The sequence below is a fragment of the Festucalex cinctus genome, chromosome 1 (genome assembly GCF_051991245.1).
Source record: "Festucalex cinctus isolate MCC-2025b chromosome 1, RoL_Fcin_1.0, whole genome shotgun sequence".
In the NCBI taxonomy this organism is placed as follows: Eukaryota; Metazoa; Chordata; class Actinopteri; order Syngnathiformes; family Syngnathidae; genus Festucalex; species Festucalex cinctus.
Genome location: NC_135411.1, coordinates 63,609,728 through 63,622,428, shown reverse-complemented (window position 1 = coordinate 63,622,428; position 12,701 = coordinate 63,609,728). Strand labels below are relative to the sequence as shown.

Genomic DNA, 12,701 nt, shown 5'->3' with positions numbered 1-12,701 from the left:
GACTATTGAGGAAAGCTCGTGGCTACTTACGCCAACACCAGCTAGCTAATAGCGAGCTGGCTCGTGCAGCTAAATACATAACGGAGTATGCCGCACTTGATAAGTTTTGTTTTCATGAAAGGATGACGAAACAAAGTAAACAGATGTCATGTCTGGGGTCACGCCAGGGTTAAGTTTGAGTTCATGTCATGTTAAGTTGGGTTCATGACTGTGAGGTCAAGTGTCTGTTATGTACTGATGTAACAAGTGTCTGTTTTGAACTGATGTAACCAGCATCTAGTTTCAACTGGTTTTAGGCTATGTGATGTTATGTGACTTCAAGAGCTATGTGATGTCAGGAATTTTTAATCCCTTTACCTGGTCAACAACCAATCAGATCAATTCCTTGTCTATATAAGCCTCCTGAGAAGTGTGTGTCTGTCAGATTATTACTTCTGTTACCACTGTCTCTCTGTGCAACTCTCTTTGTTTCTCATCTAGTCAAGTTTGTTCCACGTACGCCTCTCGATATGAATAAATAGTTAAAATCTTATTTGTGTCTGCGCTTTGGGATCCAAACTCCAGTTCATGACAACAGAAGACGGAGAAGCCATGCTAATTGCTAAGCTAAAATTGACATGTACATTTGAAAACCAAGTGCTTGGGTGATCGAGTACACTTTTCACATAGGTCTGCCTGGGACAACGTTAAAAAGTGTACACAACTTTGAACGGTAAAATAGCAGACAATTTAATATGTGTCTGGAGAGAGAATTATACTCCATAACGGCTGTGACAGGGCCGGAACCGGAAATGAATTACCGTACAGGTACGATATGAAATAAATCAGCCGGAAGGTGTAGCCTACAAGGTTAGAAATATATTTATATAATATAATGACTACTGTATTTATATTGTCAGTCATTTTATTTCTTTGGTTTAACAGTACATTACATTACAGTAGATCTAATATGATGCTACTTTGTAATAAAACTGCCATTTTGAGGGTAAAAAAATAAATAAATGTGTGTACCTTTTTCAAAAAATCCTGTAGCTGTGCAAACAGTGAAATGACATTGTTTTCTCTTTATAATTACAAAATCATTAAGAGTTAAGAAAATGTTTGGAGCAGATGCGGAGAAAGTCCAGATGTGACAGGTCATAGGTTAATAATCTTGAGACCCACTGTCATATCCTAAAATAAACCCCAAACACGTCGCCACCTGTAAAGTCAGTGTGCACACCCGCCTCCTCCCCACCCTTGTAGCTGACTTCTGTGACTCTTCTTCTTCTTCTCTATTCTTTGTTTTTCTCTCTTCTACCCCTCCAATCTATATTCTGTCCTCTGATCAGGGAACAAGGTGAGCGTCTCCCCTTCTGTCTCCCGTTCCCCCCTCTTCTTCGCAGTCCCTCTCGCGTTCTCGCTCATGTTTAATTCTCAGCTTGACTTCCAGCTGAACTGCTTTTGTGGATTCTAATGAGTTCCGGATCTTACAAGCGTCCTTCCTGGCACCTTTTGAAGGAGTGTGACGACTCTGGAGTGTCCAGTCATGTTCAGCCTCTCATCTCCATCTTTGTCTGTGTTACATGTTCACAGAGGAGAGATGCACTTCCCCCTATGGGATACATACAGTAGCCTAAAATGATCCACTACAGGCAGCCCCGACAAGTTCCTTGCCGTGTAATATTTTTGTGTACAAGTGTCACAGCTCGACAAACTGGTGCCATATTTCCTGTTATTGCTTTGACTCATTGGAGGATCCATAGCCATTTCCACCTCCGCAAGTGGACTGAATACGCTGGACACTTGAAGGAAAGAGCATCAGAAGAGTCTCCAAGAGTGGTGTCATGTGACCAGCAACTGAAGAAATGGCCTAATTGATGACTCTTGGTTGGAGGAGAGCCACAAGGGCTTGGCCAGTCCTCCAGACAGCAGCTGGACGCTCCTGCACGGACGAGGCGGCATTTTGCATCCGAATGAGCCCCGTCACCGGCAGGTCATGTGACTCTTTGGCTTCATCCGTCTTCCATCTCGTCTGTCGTTGCTTCTCACAACAGAATTTATATCTATCTGCTCGTCCTCTCTCTTCCTTCTCATTTAATCTTTTCACCGTCTCTTTACTCCTGATCTGAATTCTGCTCTTTTCTCAGATTCAGTCTTGTCCTTCAGCTTAACCTTCCAATCATTCTCAGCTCCGGTCCCAGCTCTCTCTCTCTCTCTCTCTCTCTCTCTCTCTCTCTCTCTCTCTCTCTCTCTCTCTCTCTCTCTCTCTCTCTCTCTCTCTCTCTCTCTCTCTCTCTCTCTCTCTCTCTCTCTCTCTCTCTCTCTCTCTCTCTCTCTCTCTCTCCCTCCTTCCCTTATTGTTGTTGCTTTTTCAGACTGATGGGTGTTCAAAAACAACAAAGTAAGACTACTTGTGAGAAAAATATGTATGTATAGAATGTTGTTTCTAGCAATGCCGTAATGCCGTATTTAAGTAAGCGGTTCTTAACCTGATCTGAGGAACTGAACCCCACCAGTTTCCACGTTCACCAAACCCATTGAAAGTTATGTGTATATATATATATCCATCCATCCATTTTCTTGACCGCTTATTCCTCACAAGGGTCGCGGGGGCTGCTGGCGCCTATCTCAGCTGGCTCTGGGCAGTAGGCGGGGGACACCCTGGACTGGTTGCCAACCAATCGCAGGGCACACAGAGACGAACAACCATCCACACTCACACGCACACCTAGGGACAATTCGGAGCGCCCAATTAACCTGCCATGCATGTCTTTGGAATGTGGGAGGAGACCGGAGTACCCGGAGAAGACCCACGCGGGTACGGGGAGAACATGCAAACTCCACCCAGGAAGGTCCGAGCCTGGACTCGAACCGGAGACCTCAGAACTGGGAAGCGGACGTGCTAACCACTCGACTACCGTGCCGCCCGTATATATATATATATATATATATATATATATATATATATATATAAAAGCCTTACATTTTTTCAAAGCTGACCATGCGCCTTATAATCCAGTGCGCCTTATATATGGATCAATATTGAGCCACAACAGGTCTCGCTGTCAAAACGCTATCGGTGACCCTGCACGATCGGTGATGCGCTTGCACAGAAGATCCCGCCATCTTGGATCGCTAGCTAATACTAATACTTTACCTCAGAGAAAATAACAAAACAGCTGTTTATTCATTTTGGGAGTGAATGGAGTTGTCAGAAAGCTGGTTTTTAATCTATTAATAAAGTTTGACTGACCTATCTGACTGTTTTGTTGACATTCCCTTTAGCGCAGCACCATCTAATGGATGCATAACGTAACCCCAGCCTCTACTGTAGCGCCTTATATACGAAAAAAGTTTTAAAATATGTCATTCATTGAAGGTGCGCCTTATAATGAGGTGCGCCTTAAGCCTGGTTCACACGGCAAGATTTTAAAATTGTCGGCCGATTTCCAATCTTTGACAGACACCACACGTGAAGAGAAAAAATCACGGGAGTTCCAGTTTCAAACGTACCGTGCGTGGTGTGCGGCCACACTGCACAATCGACACACCCCACACGAGCCGAGTTCATTCAAGAATGTGACGGGAAGTCTCGCAAAACCTCTCGAGATTAAACGTGGCTTCCGAGTTGTCAACATGAGTCGATCCTGGTTTTCAGCCGAAAAAGCAGCATAAAAAGAAAAGGTGTTATTTAAAGGTAAATGGGCACTGGCGAGACATCGCTTGTCTTCCGCTCGGTGCTGGCGGCGCGGGTTGGCGTCCCACCCGGAGACCTTGTTTATTTGTGGAGAATGTGTGTGCGTGTATTTAGAAAAAAATACATATATATATACAAATAATTTTAAAAAATAAAAAGAGTGTAATAGCGTGAGCACGGACTTTCTGCTGCGTCATGACTGTTTTGATTTTGGATTCCCCACCGGCTTCCTCGCTGGCTCGCTTTCTGATTGGCTGCACGTCACTGTCAATCTGCTGGACGGAGCGAAATCGGGCCAAAAAAATCCAACATGTTGGATATGCCTGATTTCAAGTCAGGGGTCCTTCCGAGCGCCGATATCGGGAGGCGCCGTGTGTGGTGACAACACACACGGCAGGATTATCTGTGAAGATTATCGGTTGCGTCTCGGCGCGTCCTTACGATTGTCGGGAGGGGAAATTTGGGGATAAAATCGGGCCAATTCTCCTGCCGTGTGAACCAGGCTTTATACAATGGAAACAAGTCTCCACAATTTAACCCTGTGCAACACCATACGTTCTGTTATACATGTGAATAAGTCCGACCACTTTTTTTTTCTTTGCTCGACATAGTATAAAGGGATTCAAATAATGAAGAAATCACACGACGTACCATCACAACAGACACAAGTCGACGACTGAACGCACCAAATTCCCAGCAGCACAGATAGCCAATGTAGCAGTATGTCATCATGAATCATGCGAGTTGGGTGCATGTCTTGACCTCCACCTGTCAGGACTCAAAAGTGTGGTGGTGGACCCAAATGCAGGAGGCGGACAAGTCAGGGAGGCAGAGGTGCGAAAACGGAGTAAATTTAATCAAACAAAACTAAAGTTGCAAACAGGGCTTGGTAACAAAGAATAACAAAATACCGAAGGGAAAAACAATACACGAGCAGACTTAACTATGGGAGCAGGGACGTGGGGCAACAAGAACAATGAACCGACCCGAACTGAAGCGAAAACCGAAAACTAAGTACACACACTAATTGAGCACGATGAGACACAGCTGGGCAAGACACAAGTGGAAGGGGATGCTGATTGGTTGACACATGAGGAAGGGCAGGCAAACACAGGTGGACATCAGTGAGGCTTAACGAGACTATGGAAGACAAGAAAAACAGAACATAAACATGACAAACTCAAAACCCAACAAAAAACAAAGCAAAAACCCACCCTAAACAGAACCAAAACATGACAGTACCCCCCCTTCAAGGGACAGCTCCCAGATGTCCCATAAGGTCCAAAAACAACAAAACAGGCGGGAGGGTGCATGGCCCACTATCAAGGGCAGTCCAAAAAAAACCAAACAAAATGCCAAAAGCCTAGAGGTGGCCAGACGAGGAGTGCCCAGAGGGCCAGTCAGGTGGGCGTCCCGGACGCCAGACGAGGAGTGCCCAGAGGGGCCAGTCAGGTGGGCGTCCCGGACGCCAGACGGGGAGTGCCCGGCGGGGCCGGTCCGGTGGGCGTCCCGGACGCCAGACGGGGAGTGCCCGGCGGGGCCGGTCCGGTGGGCGTCCCGGACGCCAGACGAGGAGTGCCCGGCGGGGCCGGTCAGGAGGGCGTCCCCGACGCCAGACGAGGAGTGCCCGTCGGGGCCGGTCAGGAGGGCGTCCCCGACGCCCGACGAGGAGGGCCCGGCGGGGCCGGTCAGGAGGGCGTCCCCGACGCCCGACGAGGAGGGCCCGGCGGGGCCGGTCAGGAGGGCGTCCCCGACGCCAGACAAGGAGTGCCCGGCGGGGCCGGTCAGGAGGGCGTCCCCGACGCCCGACGAGGAGGGCCCGGCGGGGCCGGTCAGGAGGGCGTCCTCGACGCCCGACGAGGAGGGCCCGGCGGGGCCGGTCAGGAGGGCGTCCCTGACGCCCAACGAGTAGCAGAGGTGGCGGCGGGATGGTCGCCGCCAGACGAGGAGCTGGAGGCGACGGCCTCAAGTCGTGCGCCGCCAGGGTTGACGCTGGCGGAGGCGGCCGCTGGCCGGGCGCCGCCGGAACTGGTGCATGCGAAGGCGGCCGCTGGCCGGGCGCCACCGGAACTGGTGCAGGCGATGGCGGCCGCTGGCCGGGCGCCGCCTGAACTGGTGCAGGCGATGGCGGCCGCTGGCCGGGCGCCGCCGGAACTGGTGCCGGCGATGGCGGCCGCTGGCCGGGCGCCGCCGGAACTGGTGCAGGCGATGGAGGCCGCTGGCCGGGCGCCGCCGGAACTGGTGCAGGCGATGGCGGCCGCTGGCCGGGCGCCGCCGGAACTGGTGCAGGCGATGGCGGCCGCTGGCCGGGCGCCGCCGGAACTGGTGCAGGCGATGGCGGCCGCTGGCCGGGCGCCGCCGGAACTGGTGCAGGCGATGGCGGCCGCTGGCCGGGCGCCGCCGGAACTGGTGCAGGCGATGGCGGCCGCTGGCCGGGCGCCGCCGGAACTGGTGCAGGCGAAGGCGGCCGCTGGCCGGGCGCCGCCGGAACTGGTGCAGGCGAAGGCGGCCGCTGGCCGGGCGCCGCCGGAACTGGTGCAGGAGAAGGCGGCCGCTGGCCAGGCGCCGCCGGTCGAGGAGCAGGAGGCGGCGGCCGCAATCCATGCGCCGCCGGACGAGGAACAGGAGGCGGCGGCCGCAATCCATGCGCCGCCGGACGAGGAACAGGAGGCGGCGGCCGCAATCCATGCGCCGCCGGACGAGGAACAGGAGGTGGCGGCCGCAATCCATGCGCCGCCTGACGAGGAACAGGAGGTGGCGGCCGCATTCCATGCGCCGCCTGACGAGGAACAGGAGGTGGCGGCCGCAATCCATGCGCCGCCTGACGAGGAACAGGAGGCGGCGGCCGCAATCCATGCGCCGCCGGACGAGGAACAGGAGGCGGCGGCCGCAATCCATGCGCCGCCGGACGAGGAACAGGAGGCGGCGGCCGCAATCCATGCGCCGCCGGACGAGGAACAGGAGGCGGCGGCCGCATTCCATGCGCCGCCTGACGAGGAACAGGAGGTGGCGGCCGCAATCCATGCGCCGCCTGACGAGGAACAGGAGGTGGCGGCCGCAATCCATGCGCCGCCTGACGAGGAACAGGAGGTGGCGGCCGCAATCCATGCGCCGCCTGACGAGGAACAGGAGGTGGCGGCCGCAATCCATGCGCCGCCTGACGAGGAACAGGAGGTGGCGGCCCAGGCGAAGCGGCCAGGGGCTGCGGCGGCAGCGGCACAGGCGAAGCGGCCAGGGGCTGCGGCGGCAGCGGCACAGGTGAAGCGGCCAGGGGCTGCGGCGGCAGCGGCACAGGCGAAGCAGCCAGGGGCTGCGGCGGCAGCGGCACAGGCGAAGCGGCCAGGGGCTGCGGCGGCAGCGGCACAGGCGAAGCGGCCAGGGGCTGCGGCGGCAGCGGCACAGGCGAAGCGGCCAGGGGCTGCGGCGGCAGCGGCACAGGCGAAGCGGCCAGGGGCTGCGGCGGCAGCGGCACAGGCTGCGGCTTGGGTCGCCTCTGCCTCCTCCTCTGTCTGCGGGAAGCTGGGGCTGTAGTCACACCAGCCTGTTGACCAAGGGACCGGGGAACTCGAGACACACCAGGGACTAAGTTAAGGGGTGCATCAACAGACGAAACAAGACTAGGAAGGGGTGTAAGTGACTTTGACAGGGAACGTGCAAACAAAAAACTATAAAAGCTTTCACTCGCACTCAAACCAAACTTGGTGTGCTCACTCACTTCACATTCATCCTCTAAGTCAGAATCAAAATCAAACTCGGGAACGTGGTCAACAAAAACGTGGGGTGACAAAATTGTGTCATAAGGAAGTGCACTGGGGGAACTACTAGGTGAACAAAAACTGGTGTCCAAATCAGAATAGTTTAACTCGGTGTCTGTGAGCTCAAAATCAGAATCACTTAAATAACTGTAAAGGGAATCACAAGGAGGTGAACTGGGTAAATATGCTTTAACGGGTGAGGAGGACACGGAGACACAAGAACCAGAAAAGAAAGCTGAACCTACACAGAGGGAACGGGGTTGGTCAACAGGCTGATGGCGTCTGGGAGCTGGCCGACGTCGTGCCGGTCGGCACCGGCTCCCTGCTGGGTCCTTTCGTGGTCGGTTCATTCTGTCAGGACTCAAAAGTGTGGTGGTGGACCCAAATGCAGGAGGCGGACAAGTCAGGGAGGCAGAGGTGCGAAAACGGAGTAAATTTAATCAAACAAAACTAAAGTTGCAAACAGGGCTTGGTAACAAAGAATAACAAAATACCGAAGGGAAAAACAATACACGAGCAGACTTAACTATGGGAGCAGGGACGTGGGGCAACAAGAACAATGAACCGACCCGAACTGAAGCGAAAACCGAAAACTAAGTACACACACTAATTGAGCACGATGAGACACAGCTGGGCAAGACACAAGTGGAAGGGGATGCTGATTGGTTGACACATGAGGAAGGGCAGGCAAACACAGGTGGACATCAGTGAGGCTTAACGAGACTATGGAAGACAAGAAAAACAGAACATAAACATGACAAACTCAAAACCCAACAAAAAACAAAGCAAAAACCCACCCTAAACAGAACCAAAACATGACACCACCAAACACCTGAGGTTCAATCAAACCTGTTACTTACGAACCACTGATTTAAGTCGAATGTTATTCAGTGGATCTCAGACCTCCACCAAGGCTGACATTATCAAAAGTGAAATAGTAGATTCCCCTATTTTTGTTTGTCCTTCTTACAGGTTCATGCAGAATAATGGACATGTATTATTCTGGAGGGTGGACAGTCCCATTCATGCTACAATGGCATGTAATGGTGAACATAAATTTACGTTATTGATCAGATCCTCACCAATATCCAACCAATTCAAGCCATCTTTTTTTTTTTTTTTTTTTTTGTATATGCCATATGAATGTACAGGTGGGCAAATGGGAGAATGGTTCCCTCTCCATGAAGTACCACGTGTGGCCTCGCTATGAACTATATGGTGGAATTGCAACCAGGGAGGACGACCACCTGTCCATCGTGACGCTGGAGGAAGCTCCTTTCGTCATCGTGGAAGACGTGGACCCACTTAGCGGGACTTGCATGAGGAACACTGTGCCCTGCCGGAAACAGATCAAAACATTGTGAGATGCTGAAATTATTGTCTGAATTATTTGGGAACATAAATGCTATGTACGCTAAATACTATTCACGCTGCTATGTTTAGTTACAACATAACTCGCCTGAGGGCAAATGTTTTTCATGAATGAAAGGAACTACTCATGTGTTGTGCCTTCATCTACATATGCAGGAATCAGACGAAGGAGTCGGGGATCTACATCAAACGTTGCTGTAAGGGCTTTTGTATTGACATCCTCAAGAAGATCGCCAAGTCAGTCAAGTTCACATATGATTTGTATCTGGTTACGAATGGCAAACATGGCAAGAAGATCAACGGAACTTGGAATGGCATGGTAGGAGAGGTAAGTAGGTTCTTTTGAATGTTTCAGTCTGTAAACATGTGCAAGATTTCTAAGTGCGCATGGAAGGGTGACAAATGTCAACTGGAGGTCAATTATTGAACTGTCCTATGCACACTATCAACAAAGGTTTCATTATTACTAATTAAGGAATCGATCAGGGTTTGAACTAGACCCCTGAATTTTAATTCTTCTTTTGAGCAAGACAATTTTATGATTCCAGCTTTATGGGAACAGTTTGAACAAGGATTTTTGTGTTGATCTCAACCCCTAGATCAGGGGTGCCCAAGTCCAGTCCTTGAGAGCACCTATCCAGCCTGTTTTCCATGTTTCTCCCACCAACACAGCTGATTCATGATCAGGCTTCTGCAAAGTTTGAGCTGATGAGCTTGATTGGGTCAGCTGCGTTGGAAGAGGGAGACATGGAAAACAGGCTCGTAGGGGCTCTCAAGGACCGGACTTGGGTACCTATGCCCTAGTTCATCCCCAGCCATCATCAATGATCTAGCAAGTATTGTGGAAATAGTTCAGCTTGTCCAAGTCAAGTACGCAAATTTATGCCACTTCAGTACTAGTATACAGTACTATTATTGTCACATTTTGAGTGTAATGGTAAATTTTGTAGAGTACATTTTACTCTAAAAAGTCTCCATTTGGCCACACTCTAAATAAACTATTAAAACTTAATATTGAGGCACTTACTTGGAAATGCAATCACGCATTGAGTTCCTCCACATATTGACTCGGTTGACAGGCATATTACGTGCCCATTCATCTGAACATTAGCATGGATTTCAAACATATAAGGGCCAAAATATGCCTTGTAAAAATTAAACTGCACTAAAAAACTAGCCACCAGAGGGTGCTAGAGCTGCACAAATGGAAATCAACCCGACTTTTAACAGAGGTACTGCTTTTAATATTGTGACATGACGACGACGATATATTGTGGCAGTTTTAATATCGCAATATCATGATATTGCCGGTATCGTTACATCCCTAATTGGTTGTGTCAAAAAAATAATGTTCTCCTTTTAGATATTAGCAATAAGTAGGAATGGCATAGCTCAGGTGGTAGAGTGGCAGTCTCACAAGCTGAAGGTCGTTAGTTAGTTCCTCAACTAGGGATGTCACGATAAGGGCAATATCGTGATATCGCGATATTAAAACTACCACAATATCGTCGTCGTCATGTTCACAATATTTAAAAGGACCACATCTGTTAAAAAAGTCAGGTTGATTTCCATTTGTGCAGTTCTCGCACCCTCTAGTGGCTTGTTTATTACTGCAATTTAATTTTCATTGGGGATGTTTTGGCCTTCTATGTTTAAAATCTATGCTAATTGTCAAATGAAGGGGAACCTAATTTGCTTGTGAAGCGATGAATGTGTGCTTGCATTAGCAAGTAAGTGCCTCAATATTGATATTAGAGATTGTAGGTGGTTTATATGCATTGCTGTTATGTACAAAATCACAATATTGTTCTTCTTTTTTTTTTTTTAGTATGAGCTCTCTTTTTTACGATATTGTGATGTTTTTTAAATATCGCCAACGCCCCCCACAATATCGTGATAATTATTGTATTGTGTCCATATCATGATAATATCGTATCGTGATGTTTGGATATCGTTACATCCCTGTCCTCAACCCTTGTTCAACTTTTTTTTTAAATAAACTATTAAAATGTACTAAAAAAAAAAAAACTTCTAAAATTTGTTTAGAATTTCTGAGTGGAAAAATGTTACTAGGTTTTTTCATGGAATAGGCCAATTACCTTGTACACTCTTCCCTGTGTAAATTTTACTCTGTTTAGAGTGGGACAGTGGGACTAAGACTTGGTTTAAAGCAAAATAAACTCTATAAAATTTACTGTGTTTCGAAAAAGTGATGCTACTATGCTCTCCCTGCTTGCATAGGGAAGTTGCCATCAGTATACCGACACCTTCTTTTGGGTTGGTTTGAATAAACCTGGCCAGAGTATATCACGAGTGATTTTTGCAATTATATGTGGGCGAAGGTGAAAAAGTGTCTGCCTTTCTTCCCAAAGGCCAAATGAACTCTGCTATATTTAGCTTCGCCGTCTAAAGGATGAATTTCCTCATGGAAATTTGTTTTCATACCTTCGATTTTGAGCCGCCCAAAGCATTTAGGGCAGTGGGCTCTTAACATTCTATAATAGAGCCCCGGTCCCGGTCAAAGCTCGCTGTCAGTTTTCATACATCAGCAAGGTGCGCTTGTGCTGTCTGGCTAACCGTTTGGTAATGAAGGAAAAGGTAAGCAGATCAATAGCAGCTCAAAGGTCACAGTTTGAAAATACTGCTGTGTCCATCTGTGAGAACAGACAAGTCTGCCTAACCTTCACAAGTCGCAGGCACCATGACGACGTGTCAATTTTTCTCGCTCCTGCCTATTCAATTTATATTTGTCAGGACTCGAAAGTGTGGTGGTGGACCCAAATGCAGGAGGCGGACAAGTCAGGGAGGCAGAGGTGCGAAAATGGAGTAAATTTAATCAAACAAAACTAAAGTTGCAAACAGGGCTTGGTAACAAAGAATAACAAAATACCGAAGGGAAAAACAATACACGAGCAGACTTAACTATGGGAGCATGGACGTGGGGAAACAAGAACAATGAACCGACAAGAACTGAAACGAAAACCGATGACTAAGTACACACACTAATTACACACGACGAGACACAGCTGGGCAAGACACAAGTGGAAGGGGGAGCTGATTGGTTGACACATGAGGAAGGGCAGGCAAACACAGGTGGACATGGCAAGGCTTAACGAGACTAGGGAAGACAAGAAAAGCAGAACATAAACATGACAAACTCAAAACCCAACAAAAACAAAGCAAAACCTACCCCAAACAGAACCAAAACATGACAGTACCCCCCCTTCAAGGGACAGCTCCCAGATGTCCCATAAGGTCCATAAACAACAAAAACAGGCGGGAGGGTGCGTGGCCCACTATCGAGGGCAGTCCAAAAAAAACCAAACAAAATGCCAAAAGCCTAGAGGTGGCCAGACGAGGAGTGCCCAGAGGGCCAGTCAGGTGGGCGTCCCGGACGCCAGACGAGGAGTGCCCAGCGGGGCCAGTCTGGTGGACGTCCCGGACGCCAAACGAGGAGTGCCCAGCGGGGCCAGTCAGGTGGGCGTCCCGGACGCCAAACGAGGAGTGCCCAGCGGGGCCAGTCTGGTGGACGTCCCGGACGCCAAACGAAGAGTGCCCAGCGGGGCCAGTCTGGTGGACGTCCCGGACGCCAAACGAAGAGTGCCCGGAGGGGCCAGTCTGGTGGGCGTCCCGGACGCCCGACGAGGAGGGCCCGGCGGGGCCGGTCAGGAGGGCGTCCTCGACGCCCGACGAGGAGGGCCCGGCGGGGCCGGTCAGGAGGGCGTCCTCGACGCCCGACGAGGAGGACCCGGCGGGGCCGGTCAGGAGGGCGTCCTCGACGCCCGACGAGTAGCAGAGGGGGCGGCGGGATGGTCGCCGCCAGACGAGGAGCTGGAGGCGGCCGCTGGCCGGACGCCGCCGGAACTGGTGCAGGCGATGGCGGCCGCTGGCCGGGC

General features: G+C 50.4%; 1 protein-coding gene across 5 annotated transcripts in view; it reads left to right on the top strand.

Annotated features, from left to right (window-relative positions):
* The window catches only part of grin2ba (glutamate receptor, ionotropic, N-methyl D-aspartate 2B, genome duplicate a), a 204,570-nt gene that overhangs the window by 147,987 nt on the left and 43,882 nt on the right, over positions 1–12,701 (top strand). For all 5 annotated transcript variants that reach the window (XM_077501309.1, XM_077501293.1, XM_077501315.1 and 2 more), the window contains 2 exons: positions 8,586–8,794; positions 8,962–9,133. In XM_077501309.1, coding sequence (XP_077357435.1) covers positions 8,586–8,794; positions 8,962–9,133 — 381 coding nt within the window. The remainder of the gene's footprint in view (positions 1–8,585; positions 8,795–8,961; positions 9,134–12,701) is intronic.